Below are 17,255 nucleotides of genomic sequence, written 5' to 3' on the forward strand. Positions count from 1 at the left end.
AATTAAACAGTGGAAATAAAATCTGTCATTGTTTCAGATTTTAAACTTTTCAGAACCTTATTTACTTTAGTTGTGGGCAGCACTATTTCTAAGCTTAATGTGATAATGTGGAGAATTTGGGCAAAGTTAATTTGTGCATTGTGTATTTGTTTTATTTCTAGACAATTAACTCAATCATGAAATTCAAACTGGTCTAACTTCATCTAAAATGGAATAATTTGTTTCAAAACTGGGATTACTACATGGAAACTAAATAAAAATGCCTCAAATTTAATCTTTGGATTAAACTGAATACAAAATTCATAAATCTCAACCTGAATTATCATGAAGCATTACAATTAACATGTTTAAACAAAGCAATTATTCTGTTGAACCAAGGGGAAAACTAGATTAATGAAGCAATGCAGTAGTTAACACTTGGGAAATACCCATTACAATGATCCTACTTGATGCTTTACTTTTCAAATATATTGTTTTCCAGAAGTGCATCAGTATCAGCTACTGAAGAGCAATGGGCTTCCACTTATGATCCAAATGGTAGCTGAATCCCAGGATGAGGAGCAGAGGAAAGCAGCCACTTTTGTTCTACAGAGTTGCCAGCTCATAAGTAAGTAAACAATCAGGTGCTTTTTGCTTTGAATACATGTTATATGGGAATATTGCATACATGATCATCATTATTTCATCCAATGAATTTTGACTGATATAACTAGGAAACATTATGTGGTTGACTTAATTTCCTGTGAATTGTCTGATTTTTTAAACATCTTTACCAGAAAATCCACCTTAGGGCAACTAAAGATGGTTAATATATGTGTGATGTGGCAAACTCATTAATATACTCAACAGCTTCCAAAAAAAGTTTAAGCAGCTAATTACAGAATGTTGCTTTGTGTAAAGAATCACCTGTTCCAGAGAAACATAGAAAATAGGTGCAGGAGGAGGCTATTCGGCCCTTCGAGCCAGCACCGCCATTCATTGTGATCATGGCTGATCGTCCCCTATCAATAACCCGTGCCTGCCTTCTCCCCATATCCCTTGACTCCACTAGCCCCTAGAGCTCTATCTACAGTGGCTTGCAAAAGTATTCATACCCCTTGAACTTTTCCACATTTTGTCACGTTACAACCACAAACGTAAATGTATTTTATTGGGATTTTATGTGATAGACCAACACAAAGTGGTGCATAATTGTGAAGTGGAACGAAAATGATACAAGGTTTTCAAATTTTTTTACAAATAAAAAACTGAAAAGTGTGGCGTGCAAAAGTATTCAGCCCCCCTGAGTCAATACTTTGTAGAACCACCTTTTGCTGCAATTACAGCTGCAAGTCTTTTGGGGTATGTCTCGACCAGCTTTGCACATCTAGAGACTGAAATGTTTGCCCATTCTTCTTTGCAAAATAGCTCAAGCTCAGTCAGATTGGATGGAGAGCGTTTGTGAACAGCAATTTTCAAGTCTTGCCAGAGATTCTCAATTGGATTTAGGTCTGGACTTTCACTGGGCCATTCTAACACATGAATATGCTTTGATCTAAACCATTCCATAGTCACTCTGGCTGTATGTTTAGGGTCGTTGTCCTGCTGGAAGGTGAACCTCCGCCCCAGTCTCAAGTCTTTTGCAGACTCTAACAGGTTTTCATCCAAGATTGCCCTGTATTTGGCTCCATCCATCTTCCCATCAACTCTGACCAGCTTCGCTGTCCCTGCTGAAGAAAAGCATCCCCACAGCATGATGCTGCCACAACCATGTTTCACAGTGGGGATGGTGTGTTCAGGGTGATGTGCAGTGTTAGTTTTCCACCACACATAGCGTTTTGCATTTAGGCCAAAAACTTCAATTTTGGTCTCATCTGACCAGAGCACCATCCTCCACATGTTTGCTGTGTCCCCCACATGGCTTGTTGCAAACTGCAAACGGGATTTCTTATGGCTTTTTTTCAACAATGGCTTTCTTGTTACCACTCTTCCATAAAGGCCCGATTTGTGGAGTGCACAACTAATAGTTGTCCTGTGGACAGATTCTCCCACCTGAGCTGTGGATCTCTGCAGCTCCTCCAGAGTTACCATGGGCCTCTTGGCTGCTTCTCTGATCAATGCGCTCCTTGCCCAGTCTGTCAGTTTAGGTGGACGGCCATGTCTTGGTAGGTTTGCAGTTGTGCCATACTCTTTCCATTTTCGGATGATGGATTGAACAGTGCTCTGTGAGATGTTCAAAGCTTGGGATATTTTTTTATAACCTAACCCTGCTTTAAACTTCTCCACAACTTTATCCCTGACCTGTCTGGTGTGTTCCTTGGGCTTCATGATGCTGTTTGTTCACTATTGTTCTCTAACAAACCTCTGAGGCCTTTACAGAACAGCTGTATTTATACTGAGATTAGATTACACACAAGTGGACTGTATTTATTAATTAGGTGACTTCTGAAGGCAATTGGTTGCACTGGATTTTATTTACGGGTATCAGAGTAAAGGGGGCTGAATACTTTTGCATGCCACACTTTTCAGTTTTTTATTTGTAAAAAAAAATTGAAAACCATGTATAATTTTCCTTCCACTTCACAATTATGCACCACTTTGTGTTGGTCTATCACATAAAATCCCAATAAAATACATTTACGTTTGTGGTTTTAACGTGACAAAATGTGGAAAAGTTCAAGGGGTATGAATACTTTTGCAAGCCACTGTAACTCTCTCTTAAATCCATCCAGTGATTTGGCCTCCACTGCCCTCTGTAGAATTCCATAAATTCACAACTCTCTGGGTGAAAACGTTTTTTTCTCACCTCAGTCTTAAATGACCTCCCCTTTATTCTAAGACTGTGGCCCCTGGTTCTGGACTCGCCCAACATTGGGAAACATTTTCCTGCATCTAGCTTGTCCAGTCCTTTTATAATTTTATATGTTTCTATAAGAGCTCCCCTCATCCTTCTAAACTCCAGTGAATAAAAGCCTAGTCATTTCAATTTTCCTCATATGACAGTCCCGCCATCCCAGGGATCAATCTTGTGAACCTACGCTGCACTGCCTCAATCACAAGGATGTCCTTCCTCAAATTAGGAGATCAAAACTGTACACAATACTCCAGATGTGGTCTCACCAGAGCCCTATACAACTGCAGAAGAACCGCTTTATTCCTATACTGAAATCCTCTTGGTATGAAGGCCAACATTCCATTAGCTTTCTTCACAGCCTGCTGTACTACCTGTGAGCCAACTTTCAGTGACTGGTGTAACCTCTTATCTAACCTAACCCCATTGAGATAATAATCTGCCCCCTTGTTTTTGCTACCAAAGTGGATAACCTCACATTTATCTATATTATACTGCATCTGCCACGCATCTGCCCACTCACTCAGCCTGTCCAGGTCACACTGCAACCTCCTAACATCCTCTTCACAGTTCACACTGCCACCCAGCTATGTGTCAGCCGCAAACTTGCTAGTGTTGCTCCTAATTCCCTCTTCCAAATCATTATTATATATGGTAAACAGTTGCGGCCCCAACACCGAGCCTTGCGGCACTCCACTCGCCACTGACTGCCATTCTGAAAAGGACCCGTTCACTCCTACTCTTGGTCTGCCAACCAATTTTCTATCCACGTCAACACCCTACCCCCAATACCATGTGCTATAATTTTAGTCACCAATCTCCCGTGTGGGACCTTATCAAAGGCTTTCTGAAAGTCTAAATACACTACATCCACTGGCACCCCTTCATCCATTTTACTTGTCACATCCTCAAAAAATTACAGAAGATTAGTCAAGCATGATTTCCCTTTCATAAATCCATGTTGACTTGGACTAATCCTTTTACTGCTATCCAAATGCACCATTATTACCTCTTTAATAATTGACTCCAACATCTTTCCCACCACCGAAGTCAGGCTAAATGGTCTGTAATTCCCAGTTTTCTCTCTCGCTCCTTTCTTGAAAAGTGGGATAACATTAGCTATCCTCCAATCCACAGGAACTGATCCTGAATCTATAGAACATTGGAAAATGATCACCAATGCGTCCGCTATTTCTAGAGCCACCTCCCTGAGGACCCTGGGATGCAGACCATCAGGCCCAGGGGATTTATCATCCTTCAGTCCCATTAGCCTACACAATACTATTTCTCGCCTAATGAAAATTTATTTCAGTTCCTCTACCCCCTTAGATCCTCTGTCCTCCAGTACATCTGGGAGATTGTTTGTGTCTTCCTTAGTGAAGACAGATCCGAAGTACCTATTCAACTCTTCCACCATTTCCTTGTTGCCCATAATAATTTCACCCGTGTCTGCCTTCAAGGGACCCACATTTGACTTTGCTACTCTTTTTCCCTTAACATATCTAAAGAAGCTTTTACTGTCCTTCTTTATATTCCTGGCCAGCTTCCCTTCTTACTTCATCTTTTCAGCCCGTATTGCCCGTTTTGTTTCCTTCTGTTGTCCTATGAAAGTTTCCCAATCCTCTGGCTTCTGGCTACTCTTTGCTGTGTTATACATTTTAGTTTTATTCTATCCCTAACTTCTCTTGTCAGCCATGGTTGCTTCCTACTCCCTTAGAATCTTTCTTCCTTTTTGGAATGAAATGATCCTGCGACTTCCGGATTATGCCCAGAAATTCCTGCCATTGCTGTTCCACCATCATTCCTGCTAGGATCCCTTTCCAGTCTACTTTGGTCAGCTCCCCTCTCATGCCTTCATAGTCCCCTTTGTTCAACTGCATCACTGCCACGTCCGATTTAACGTTCTCCTTCTCAAATTGCAGATTAAAACTAATCATATTATGATCACTACCTCCAAGCGTTCCTTTACCTCGAGTTCTCTTATCATATCTGGTTCATTGGACAACACTAAATCCAGAATTGCCTTTTCTCTGGTCGGCTCCATTACAAGCTGCTCTAAGAATCCATCTCGGAGGCATTCTACAAACTCTTTCTTGGGGTCCTGAACCAACCTGATTTTCCCAGTCTACCTGCATATTGAAATCCCCCATCACCACAGTGGCATTACCTTTGTTACATGCCAGTTTTAACTCCTGCTGCAACGTACACCCTACATCCTGGCTACTATTTAGGGGTCTGTAAATAACACCAATTAGTGTCTTCTTGCCTTTACAATTCCTCAACTCAATCCACAATGATTCTACCTCGTCAGTCCCTATGTCTTCCCTCACAATGGACTGAATTCCATCCCTCACCAGCAGAGCTGCCCCCTCTCCTCTGCTCACCTGCCTGTCCTTTCTATAGGATGTATAACCCTGAATATTAAGTTCCCAGGCCCGATCCTCCTGCAGCCACGTCTCAGTAATCCCCACAATGTCATATCTACCAACCTCTAACTGAGCCTCAAACTCATCTACGTTACTTCTTATACTTAACGCATTCATATACAATACTTTTAATTCCTCATGCATCTCACCTTTCACATCGATCCCTATTACACTTGGCCATACTCTCCTATCGCTTTGTGAGCTTCCTTTCCCGTTAATTCTGGGGTCATGAACCATCCCTTTTCACTCTTTCCCATTAACTCCATCCTCGACTATCCCATTTGACACCGCACCATAGAAAAGTAACCATTTAGTTCATCAAGCTTGATCACTGTTTAATGGGATCTAAGACATCACAAACTAGAAATTCGTTCACATAATTCCAAAACAAATAATGTTGTTCTGTTGAAAATCAAGTGTGTTAAGCTAGTTTGCACTTGTTTCTGTGCCTGTCGGCACCCTCTGTAGCACCCTTTGTAACATGCCCATACCATTGGTTTGTAAGTTACCCAAGCGGAATATGAATTTGAATATCCACGTAAACTGGAGGAACAGCACCTCTTATTCCACTTGGGATATCCACTTGTGTATGAACATTGAATTCTCCAGTTTTAGTAATTTCTACAAACACTTTCCTTTCCTCACCCCTTTCTCCCTCCCGACACTCTCCCCCCCTTAACCCTGGCTGACCTTTCACTGTTTCCTCCCCCCCCCACCCTCCAACCCACCAAAAATCCATCAATAAGCTTTACAGTTCGCAACTATATTTCCTTAGCACTCACACCTGCATCTATCCACCAATCTGCCTATTAAGGAACCCCCTCGCCTGAGGTCATCTGTTGCCGATGGGGATGTATCTGTTCTCTTCTACTCTCAGTTTTTTTCTGTTCCCCCCTGTCTGACGAAGAGTTCCAACTCAAAACATCACCAATCCATTTTCCCCAGAGATGCTGCCTAATTCACCAAGGTACTTCAGCAGTTTGTGTCTATATTTGGTATAAACTAGCATGTTGTTCTTTGTTATGACATAAATACAGGCGTTTTGAGCCAAAAAGATGAAGTTGTGGTCTGCAATCCATCCACCATCTTAAACATTCACTTCCTTTACCACAAATGCATTGTGGCAAGATGCACTGCTGCAACTCACCAAGACATCTTCAATTGCATCTCTCAAACTCGCAGATTCTGTCATGTAAAAGAATAGGGCAATTCCGCTGGGCAATATCATCATGCTTAGCAAAATTAAGACTAGACATTTAAAATTAGAGGGCATAAACTTAGGGTGAACATTTTAATGGGGATCTGAGGTGGACCTTCTTCCAGAGGAATCTTGAATGCTCTGCGTGAGAAGGGAGAAGGATTGCTATAGGGTAACAAGTATCTAAATTTCCACGCTATGGAAGGCTGGGGACAAAGTGCTGGTAAATGGAATTAATATAGATGGGTACAATAATTGGCATTGATATGGTGGGAAGAGCCTGTTTCTGTGCTGTACGACTATGAGTCCAAGTTCTCCTCCATGTCGCTAACCATCCTGTCATGGACGTATGTTGCCATGCCTTTAATATTTGCTAATCCTGGATTTCTTTACTTAGAAGATGTTCTTTTACCTTAAGACATGTAAAACTAAAAGAGAAAGCTCATTGCCACTTAGATGAAGTAGATTAAGGCAATAAATTATAACATTCGTAACATTATTTCCCAATATCAAACTAAACACCTGGTGCCTGTGAAAATGCATATTAGTGGCAGGATAATGCAAATGTTAACTTCGAAATTTTATATTTGATTTTGTTTCATTTTATACTCATTATTGTATTTGCTGTTGACTTTTTCTAAGCTGAAAAACTAGCGAACAATCTGGTGGAGAATTGTCAGTTCAAAGAAGACACAGTAACTTCAAACCCAAAGGATATCAGCATAAGAAATTACTGGAAATTTGCAGACGAATTTTTGCATCGGATAGAAATATTAGAAAAACAGCAAGAGGTGGTTAAATATTTAAGCAAAGTATAATTAGATTTTCTCCTTTTTTAATGAAAAACATATTTATGTAGTTCTACTTAATAAGATGTTCTGAATGCTCATCATGTTATCAGAAGAAAAATGATTTGTGGGGCCTGAGACATTGGAGTAAATGTCCAAAAGTGCATAGATTTTAAGGAAGAGAGAGAAGAGGGCATTAACGTGGAGTTCCGGAAATAAGGGCATGAAAAGTGGCCATGGTCACCAAAAGTAGGGTAAACATAAACATGGGAAGGGAAGGCAGATGCATAATTGGAGAAACACATTATTTGAGATGGAAATGGAATCTTATGACGTTAGAACACGCATGAGAGGCAAGGCCTAGGTTGAAATGAATCAATGTTTGAAAAATGTGAATTAAAGTTCTGCTGGGGTAGTAGTTTTATGTAGAATTACTTGTACAGGAATAATGCTTAAGAAAGAACTGCAGATGCTAGAAAAATTAAAGGTAAACAAAAATGCTGGAGAAACTCAGTGGGTGAGGCAGCATCTATGGAGAGAAGGAATAGGCAATGTTTCGGGTTGAGACCTTTCTTCAGACTGATGTCGGGTGGTGGGGGCGGGAAAAAGAAAGGAAGAGGCGGAGACAGTAGGCTTGTGGGAGAGCTGGGGAGGGGAGGGGAGGGAGGGATATCTCCCGGAACTCCCCCTCCCATTCCGAATCCGGCCTTTCTGTCCTGGGCTTCCTCCATTGCCAGAGTGAGGCCCAGCACAAATTGGCACCTCATATTTCGCTTGGGTAGTTTACACCCCAGCAGTAAACATTGACCTCCAATTGCAGTCCTTGCTTTCTCCCTGCTTCCCCCTTCCCTTCCCAGCTCTCCCACAAGCCTACTGTCTCCGCTCTTCCTTTCTTTTTCCCACCCCCCACCCCCCGACATCAGTATGATGAAGGGTCTTGACCCAGAACGTCACCTATTCCTTCTCTCCATAGATGCTGCCTCTCACGCGCTGAGTTTCTCCAGCATTTTTGTCTGCACAGGAATAATAGAATGGGATGAGTGTGAGTTACGAATTAGAGTTTAGATGAGCTTGGGGCAAACAGGTGTTGTTATTATTCTCATCTCTTTTGATTATCAGATTACTATTTATTTGTGAACGTACAGTGAGTTTAGGAATAGAAAGATTATGGAAATATTTTAGAAAACACTGAAACTTATTTTAAATATTTTCCCAGCTACTCTAGGTTTTGTTTTGTTTCTGCTGTCTTTGGCCACTCACATCTTGCAGCTGGGACATTTGGGAGAATGACAGGTCATACTTTCCTGAAAAAGTCCAGTATCATCACGAGGCAACTTGCTCTGTCGTTGTTCAGAGCCAGCCCTTCCCCAGAGTATTGTAGTACTCCACTTTGTTGGAGTTGGTACGCTATTCCAAGTACATTGAATTCTATGTTCTTGTATGTTTAAAATAACTTACGCGTGTATGAGATATTTTCCATTTTTTCTCTTAAAATGATCAGATAATAATTCATAGTTCCATTGCTTTGAAGAATACTAGTTCAAATTGCTATTCTTTAAGTGTGATGAAGGGGAGAAGAATCATGGTCCAATCTTGTCCAATCTCCACCAATGTAAGCGCGCCTGATACTAAAGAGTAACCAGAAGTAGGAAATAGTAAATAATAACCAGAGTGATTTCGCGGCACCACACCACACTATCCTCAGCATTCTGTACTAGCAGTAACAGTTTTCGATTCCAATTCATACAGTAGCTGAAGTCAGATCAGATAACTGTGATAGAATCGATCCTGGTAACCTAGGGACTGTGCATTGCGGTGTCATAGTAAGCACGACAGATATCTCCTAAGCTGTTGGTAGAGCTATCATAACACCTGATTAACAAGCAGTCATGTGGTACTTAGCTGCAGGTTCTGTGTTAATTTACTATTTTGTAAAAATTATTCACTGTTTTTCATTAACTCTCCCAAACCCAGCTCACCAACAACACTAGAGACGTGGACGTACATTGTACAACTACACCACCAAGTTCGCAAGCATACCCAAAATTTCAGTTATGTGATTCATTGCTTAGAGGAATGAACCAGATGGCGAAAGATAAAGAAGGTGCATCAATGAAACATTGCAGAGAACAGCAATCCGTGGATAAACCACGCATGGATAGTACGAAAATAAAAAGTTGTGGAAAAAAGCAGGATTTTACCCCAGCAAAAACAAAACTAGATTTCAGCCAAAGAGTAACTGGATACAGAGAGGAAGATTCTATTATTCCAACATTCAGTTTACCCTGTTCTGGAGCTGAAGAAAATAAAATTCAATACCGGGATCAGCAGTTAATGGTGTGGCACTTATTTAGTTCATCTTTTAATTATTACAACATTTTAATTTGTACTATTTTGTGTTAATGTAATAATACATGTAGGTAATATTTTCCCAATTCTTTTCCCGCCCTCCTCACTTTGAGGCCAATTTTCATTCTCATTTCTGTTTTGAATATAATTTACAGAAGAGAGTTTTGGATGCAATTCTTCTAAATCTTCTGTTTAATAATTCTCCATAAGAGACCCCTTCCTTCAGTGATAATCATTGCAGTGGGATGGTACGGATCAAAAAATAGGATGGAAGTTGTAAGAAAATATAACACCACCTACAATATGAAATGTTGTTTTCTTACACTGACTGTGGTCTCCCAACTCCTCTAATTTGCTACCCTTTCTTGTCCTTTTGCATAGAATGATGCAAATGTGCAAGATCGAAGGCTTCTTGCCTTTCCCTAACAAATCCAACTGTCGATTCTGAACGTTTGAGCCATGGATGCAAGTTGGGAGATTATTGAACTAAACCTGAACCGCTCTATCCTTTGTGTAATGTGCATCTTGGCTCATTTTTCTATATAGGATGCTCGATAGCAATCATGTTTGAGGGCTAAGGCTAATTTTTCTTACTTTGCAAAATGGCACTTGCATGAAGTGCAGTTGGTCTAACTTTGTCCCAGCTGAGGCAGATCACACCATTAACATATAGGTTGAGTTACGCGGGGGTAGCCAATTACATAATATATAACATGAACCTCATTGGTTCAAGATGGCAGCTTTTTATCTGCTTCTCGACCTTGGCAGCGATACCTACATCCAAAAAGAATCTGAAATATTTCTCTTATATTTTAGTTATTGAAAACAAATGTAATTACATTGTAAAATAATGTAACTTGCATGTTATATTTTATATTGTAGGAAAAAGTCAGGCGACAAATATTTGTGGAAGATGATGTTCCACAGGAAGAAATTAGAGTAAATATCAACGCATCTCAGTTTGGTAACATTAAAGCTGATCAAATAAATGTTAACATCAAAGCTAGGAATCTGGATAGTCAAAAGCACGATATGAGCAATGACACAGCTCACGATAAAGGGTCTCAAGACATCTCTAATGCTTACAATAGAATTGGGTTTCCGGAAAATAATCAACAGCATGGCCCAAAATCTTTGCCTGTAATACGTAGAAAGGCTACTAATCAAACAATGAGTGTACCAGGGCCTGTAGTGCCAAGAACAGATACATCAAAGGAAAAGCAAGAATCCAAGGACAAGCAAGATTTTGAACAGAGACCTGTCACTGATTGTGATGAGTAAGTAAAAAAAATAAGGTCATTTAAAAGATGTAAAGAAAACTTGCAAAGCTGTAAAATAGAAATGGAAAGAAAGACATGAGACAAACCTGTCAACACCTGAAAGGGAAAATGTATTAGGCTCAAAAAGTTGATCTTTAATACTAGTGAGTTAAAAGTACAACAATAAATAGATTAAAAGATACGAAGTGATGGAGTAACTCAGTGAGTCTGGAAGCATCCCTGGAGAACAAAGATTGGCGACGTTTCAGGTCCCAAATCGATAATAATATTACATCTAATTATTGTGGAAACTTTTTTTCAAACCAGTATCTGCAGTTCTGTGTTTCTACAATAATTAGATATAATTAGTTCACCTTACTATTGATTGTGAAGCCTTTTCAAAATGGCCATTTCACTTTTTCGATATTCCCTCTAATGTGCATTCCTGGGATGGCCTGAGGACACTAAAGGAGCTTTATAGACATTGGAGGATTGAGATGTAGAAATTTGTCCTCCATTGACTTGAGTTGCACCAGATTTCAGAAGTAGAGTTCAACTCATGCACATTTTGTACTCGATACATCATAACCCGATCAAAGGTTGTGATGCATCAAAGATTATCTATTCTTGCATAGATGTCTTGCACATGGCATCTGGTTGCTGATATTTTATGAATATTGTGATGTTTGGTGGACTGTGTGGGGTGGGAGGACCCGTTGCTCCTCCCGTGCAGCAGGTGGTGCTGCACAGGACAAAGGGAGATGTCTTGTATATGGTTTATCCTGTCGGCAGACAGTATGCGGGCAGCCATTGTGACTAGTGACTATTGAGTGAAACATTAAAGACTTCTGTTGTAAACTAAAGACTCTCAAGTTTTGTGCAGACCTAGAAAACAAACACGAAAGTGGTGTCAGGAGTGGGATTCAAACCCATGCCTCCAAAGACCCAGATAAGAGCATATTTAAAAAAAAAAATTTAATCGGAACTCAATCTAACATGTCTCGGCAATTCGATCGTTTCGATCCCGAGCAAGAAAGGTCGTCGTATTTAATGTGCGCTGAGTTTTATTTTGAAAGAATGGCAATTACGACTGACTAGAGGAAGAAGGCTATCTTGTGTTCATCAATGTCTCCAGAAACTTTTGCACTGCTTCAAAATATACTTACAGAAGTAACTGAAGCTTCATATGCTGAAATCACAATGGCTTTGCAGCTGCATTCCGAATAAAGTCGACATTTCCTCGCAGCGAGCTTTGATTTCTACCGGACGGTGCAACAGGAATGGCAATTGATTACCAAATTTCTTGCCGAACTTCGCACCAAGGCAAAGGCATGTAATTTTAAAACTCAATGCTGCAAAAAGTGCCAAGACAAGCGTTGCGTTATAGACTGGTCATGGGCTGCAGGCACGCATTCATCCAGCAAGCGATTCTCAAGGAATCAGAAGCCTAATTGAAGAATGTGCTGCAGTGTGCTAAGATGGCCGAGCTGCTGAGTAAAGAACTGCACAAAATGGCCGGCTAAACAGCGTCAAAGTTCCCTCAGGAAGTGCATACAGTTTGTCAGACTTGTTCACAACGTCTGAAACCACTTGATCGACCCAGAGCAAATACGAGAAAGTGGGACAGTTTCAGAAGAGCCGTCCCTCTGTAGAGGGAGGATCAAAACCCTGCTACCGGTGGGCTCGACTGGTCATCATCACCGTGAGTGCCCGTATATCAAGTCTGTTTATTATGCCTGTTACCGAAAAGGTCATCTCCAGGCAATGTGTCAATCCGTAGGAAAGCTGCAAAAGGGCAAGAAAGCACAAATCAGAGTCGACCAAATTGCGGATACGATTTCTATTGAAGTTCTTGGTGTGTCCACAATCACCGACAAGCCGAGAATTTCGCTGCGGGTCACGAACGTTGATCTACAGTTCTAGGTGGACACTGGTGCGGCTGTGTCACTAGTGGGTTAGGACATCGGGGAGAGGATCAGATCGCCGAAACTGAAACCGGCCAACATCCTCCTTTTCGGATACAGACGACAACCAAGGCAAATGCACTGTCGCCGTTTCCTGTAATGGGATGACACAGATGTTGCCGCTGATCGTCGTTGGTAAAGAAGGTACATCCCTGTGCGCCATCGATTGGATCCATGCTTTCAAGCTTGACATGAACGCCTTGATCTACGATGGATCAACTATGGCATTGTCATCTACCCCAAATTGTAACATGATCAGCAAATGCTAGAACAACCTGCAGAAGGTTCTTGACCAGGTTCCGGCTGTTTTCGCACCTGGGCTCGGACATTGCACAAAGATGAAGGCACGGCTCATACTCAAAAACGATGCTGTCCCAAAGTTCTTCAAACCAAGACCAGTTCCGTTCAGTCGGATGGACGCCGTCGACAAGGAACTCTGCCGTCTTGAAGAAATTGGAATTATCACCCATGTGAACCATTCAGACTGGGCCACACCCATAGTTGTCGTTCAGAAGCCTTGCGGCAAGGTACGTATTTGTGGCGACTACAAACTGTAAACCTTCAATTGCACATTGATCAAAACCCCATAACAAGAGTGGATGGTTCTGTTTGTCAAGCTGCAAGGAGGACTGAATTTCTTGAAATTGGACATGTCCGACGCATATCTCCAAATGGAACTGGACGACGAGACAATAAACCTGCTCGTGATCAACACGCACAAGGGACTGTTCAGATACAACCGATTGTCATTTGGACCGGCACCGGCTCCGGCCATCTTCCAGAAACTAGTCGACAATCTGGTTGCCGGGATTCTGTACGTAGCTGCCTACCTGGATGACATCTTTGTCACCGGCCGGACACAGGAAGTACACCTGCAGAACCTAAAACAGATCATCACGTCACTGAACAACTACAGCATGAAGTTACGCATGGACAAGTGCGCATTTTTCCAACAACATGTCACATATCTCGGACATGTGATCTCGGCAAGTGGTCTGAAGCAATCGGATGAAAGAGTGGACGCCATTGTGAAATTGCCGGTGCCCGAAAATGTGAAGCAGCTTGAAAGCTTCATGGGCAAGGTTAACTACTATGGCAAGTTCATACCAGCACTTTCGACTTTGTGCGCACCATTGACCAACCTGCGAAATGCTGGTTATGGCCGCTGGAAGTTTTGGGGGAAAAAATTGCGACCATCTGCGCCTGCGCATTTGGGGGAAGCCAGTGACGCAGTAGCGACGCAAAATGACGCTCTCTCTCCGCTCGTGCGCAATGGGCCCAGGCGGGTTCAGATCTCCATTTGCACTCCACACAATCACTTCGATGCCTCGTGTCTACTCCAGTTATGCAGTGGAATATTGTGTTGCGGGAGTGCCCGTTTCTCCGGGCCGGGCGGGGGGGGGGGGGGCTGCGGTGTCTGCGGCGCGGGGTTGGAGCTTCGCGGCGTGGGAGGGAGTGAGGGGGGGGTTGTGAAAGGGGGAGAGAGAGGGGAAGGGCGGGAGGAGGGAGAGAGAGGTGGAGGGGGAAGGAGGAGGGGGAGAGGGAAAGGGGGATTATCTTTAGTGACATTGCAAAATTAAGGTAGGTTTTAGAGCAATTATAGTTTCTCCTCCACATGTATAATATCAAACAATTGGAACTGTTTTCTTTTCCTTGATAATAATACTGAAAAATATGAATTCCATAGTTTGCGACTTTCATTTTGCATCATATTTTTAATGTGCACACACTAACACAGTCGAACAGTAACAGGCAATCAAATCAACACACAAAACATTTTCTAAAAAAAGGTTTTATTTACTGCAAAAACTTACAGTATTTTATTTGCAGTGTTTGCATGCTCCTTTATAACATTTTACAGTACAACTTGATTATTAAAACAAGGACAGCTTCAATTTTTGATTTTTTATAAATGTATACAACAAAGACCCCAATCATCCCATTCCAACCACTCATTACTCTTGACTCAACCAAAATTATTTCTGAAATATTGGTCATAAATTTGGTGTAAAAATGCTCCAAAATAAGGCTCAGAATGCACCAGAGAGCATCTAAAACCCCAGAGCTTCCAGGGCCCTTAAGCGGCCGCAAGGGTCTTTCAACTTTGCGCTTGTGATATGCGCTGTGTGGACTTATTTCACATAAAATTTTTGTAATCCTGTCATGCCACCCCCTTTTTTGAAATGCTTCGTACGGGACTGGTTTATAATATTTTTGACTGTCATAGGCCTTTCTTACATATGCTGTCACAACGCACTGTAGTCTCTAAACAACACTTCAGTAATTTTCCTTGCCCTCCATTTTAGAATAATAGTGTTTTAAGCTGATAACTCGACACTAGCACTGGCAATAAATAAAAAGCGCAGCTTTCCAGCCCTTATCTCATTGGCCACGCTCGGCTGCACATCGGTGTCAATCTGGTGGACTTCCATCTTCCTCTCGTCGTGGAGGTGGGGGATTGGGAGGGGCCTCACAAGTGGAATAGCCTAGAGCCTCTCTTCATCTAACTCCGACCCTGGTCATATGCTGAGAGAATGGTGTGGCTGGGCTTGTATACTCTGGAATTTTGAAGGATGAGAGAGGATCTTATTGAAACATATAAGATTATTAAGGATGTGGACACGCTAGAGACAGGAAACATGTTCCCGATGTTGGGGGAGTCCAGAACCAGGGGGCCACAGATTAAGAATAAGGGGTAAACCATTTAGAACAGAGACGAGGAAACACTTTTTTACACTCAGAGGGCGGTGGAGGCTGGTTCTCTGGATACTTTCAAGAAAGATAGGGCTCTTAAAGATAGCGGAGTCAGGGAATATGGGGAGAAGGCAGGAACGGGGTACTGATTGAAGATGATCAGCCATGATCACATTGAATGGCGGTGGTAGCTCGAAGGGCTGAATGGCCTATTCCTGCACCGATTGCATACCTGCCATCTTGTTCAATTTTGTCATATTTGTTCTGATTTTTAAGTTTAAAAACGTGTGAAAAATGGGAAAAGTACGATTTTAAAATGAGGGGAAATAAAACGGCCAATCAACCGCTGTCTCTAAGTGGGTTGCGTCGAATCACCGACCAGCTTCCCTTAAAATTCCTATCCAATCAGCCGCTGTCTCCAAGGGCATTGCGACCAATCACCGACCAGCTTCCCTTACTGAAGCAGAAGATGGCTTAGCCAACACGTTTTCTCTGCTGTTTGCACACAGTGCTAGGCAAAGAGACATTTCAGGTAACATTCTTTGTAAAGATTTTTTTAGCTGTATGAAGTCATTTACTTCATGAAATATTTATCTTTTGGGGGTTATGCCGAGTTGAGAGAGGGAGTGACTGAGAGAGATAGAGAGAGATGGAGTGGGAGGGAGAGGGGGAGAGAGAGAGAGAGGGGAGGGGCGAGAGGGAGAGAAAGAGAGAGAGAGAGAGAGAGAAAGAAAGAATGAGATATAGAGAGATTCCAGCCTCTTAACGTTTCCCCAGGCCATGGGGAAACGTTGCTCCCAAATGACTTTCAATGATAAATTTCTGGATAAATGCAAAAAAGCAGCTATGACATATAATATACAATAAACTGTATTACAAATATATAATAAACAAGTTATGCATTATTGTACTCTTAGATGGGTATGACTGCACTCCGTCAACCCTCGCACTCAAAGTAAGATTTTTCATTTTCAAATGTTGGCAGGTATGCTGTTGTCTTAAGATAACCAGAAATTACGTATATGCAGAACGTGTGCAGATAATTGATCATTGTTATCAAGCAGAATTTCTGTAATCTAGTGCTGATTTTTATGTAGATTTATGACAATTTCTTTAAATCCAAATTAACTTTTACAACGTTCATGATTGTTTTTCCTTCCACAGCCAGGAGCTATTCAAAATACCTGCATTGTGTAGAAGAAAACAGAAAAACATGGGTAAGGAGAACTTCTCATCCAAAACAGAATGATAGTAGCATGACAAAACCCTTAATCAAGAGTAGACAAAATTGCTGGAGAGACTCAGCGGGTGCGACAGCATTTATGGGGCGAAGGAAATAGGCAACGTTTCGGGCCGAAACCCTTAATCAGAACAGATAAGTCAATATTTTAAGTGATAATTACAAACATTAAGAGTAGATCATAACATCCATCATAGCATGTTATACAACTATCGATATATTCCTAAAACTCTCATCTTGTTTGTTTCTACGTCTGTGGGCTGTGCTCCCGAGACTACGCCAAAACTACTCAACAGCACTACAATATTTGGCCCTCCTTACTCGCTATTGTCCTGGTGTGTGGTGTGTAAAGGTCTGTTCAGATTGATGGCATATTTTACAAGTTATTTACATTTTAAACTTTACAAAACCCCACTTTGAGAAAAATGTGTTCAATGGTGAGTCTCTGGAACTCTGCCGCAGAGGGTAGTCGAGGCCAGTTCATTGGCTATATTTAAGAGGGAGTTA

At 41.6% G+C, this 17,255-nt stretch overlaps 1 protein-coding gene across 1 annotated transcript in view; it reads left to right on the forward strand.

The window, feature by feature from the left end:
* LOC129705502 (uncharacterized) overlaps window positions 1-17,255 on the forward strand; it is a 115,007-nt gene that overhangs the window by 70,060 nt on the left and 27,692 nt on the right. Inside the window, exons 14-19 of the mRNA XM_055649091.1 lie at window positions 482-607; window positions 7,097-7,245; window positions 9,217-9,579; window positions 13,153-13,341; window positions 13,432-14,096; window positions 16,673-16,725. Of these exons, the coding sequence (XP_055505066.1) occupies window positions 482-607; window positions 7,097-7,245; window positions 9,217-9,579; window positions 13,153-13,341; window positions 13,432-14,096; window positions 16,673-16,725 (1,545 nt within the window). The remainder of the gene's footprint in view (window positions 1-481; window positions 608-7,096; window positions 7,246-9,216; window positions 9,580-13,152; window positions 13,342-13,431; window positions 14,097-16,672; window positions 16,726-17,255) is intronic.

This window comes from Leucoraja erinacea, chromosome 17 (genome assembly GCF_028641065.1).
Source record: "Leucoraja erinacea ecotype New England chromosome 17, Leri_hhj_1, whole genome shotgun sequence".
Classification (NCBI taxonomy): domain Eukaryota; kingdom Metazoa; phylum Chordata; class Chondrichthyes; order Rajiformes; family Rajidae; genus Leucoraja; species Leucoraja erinaceus.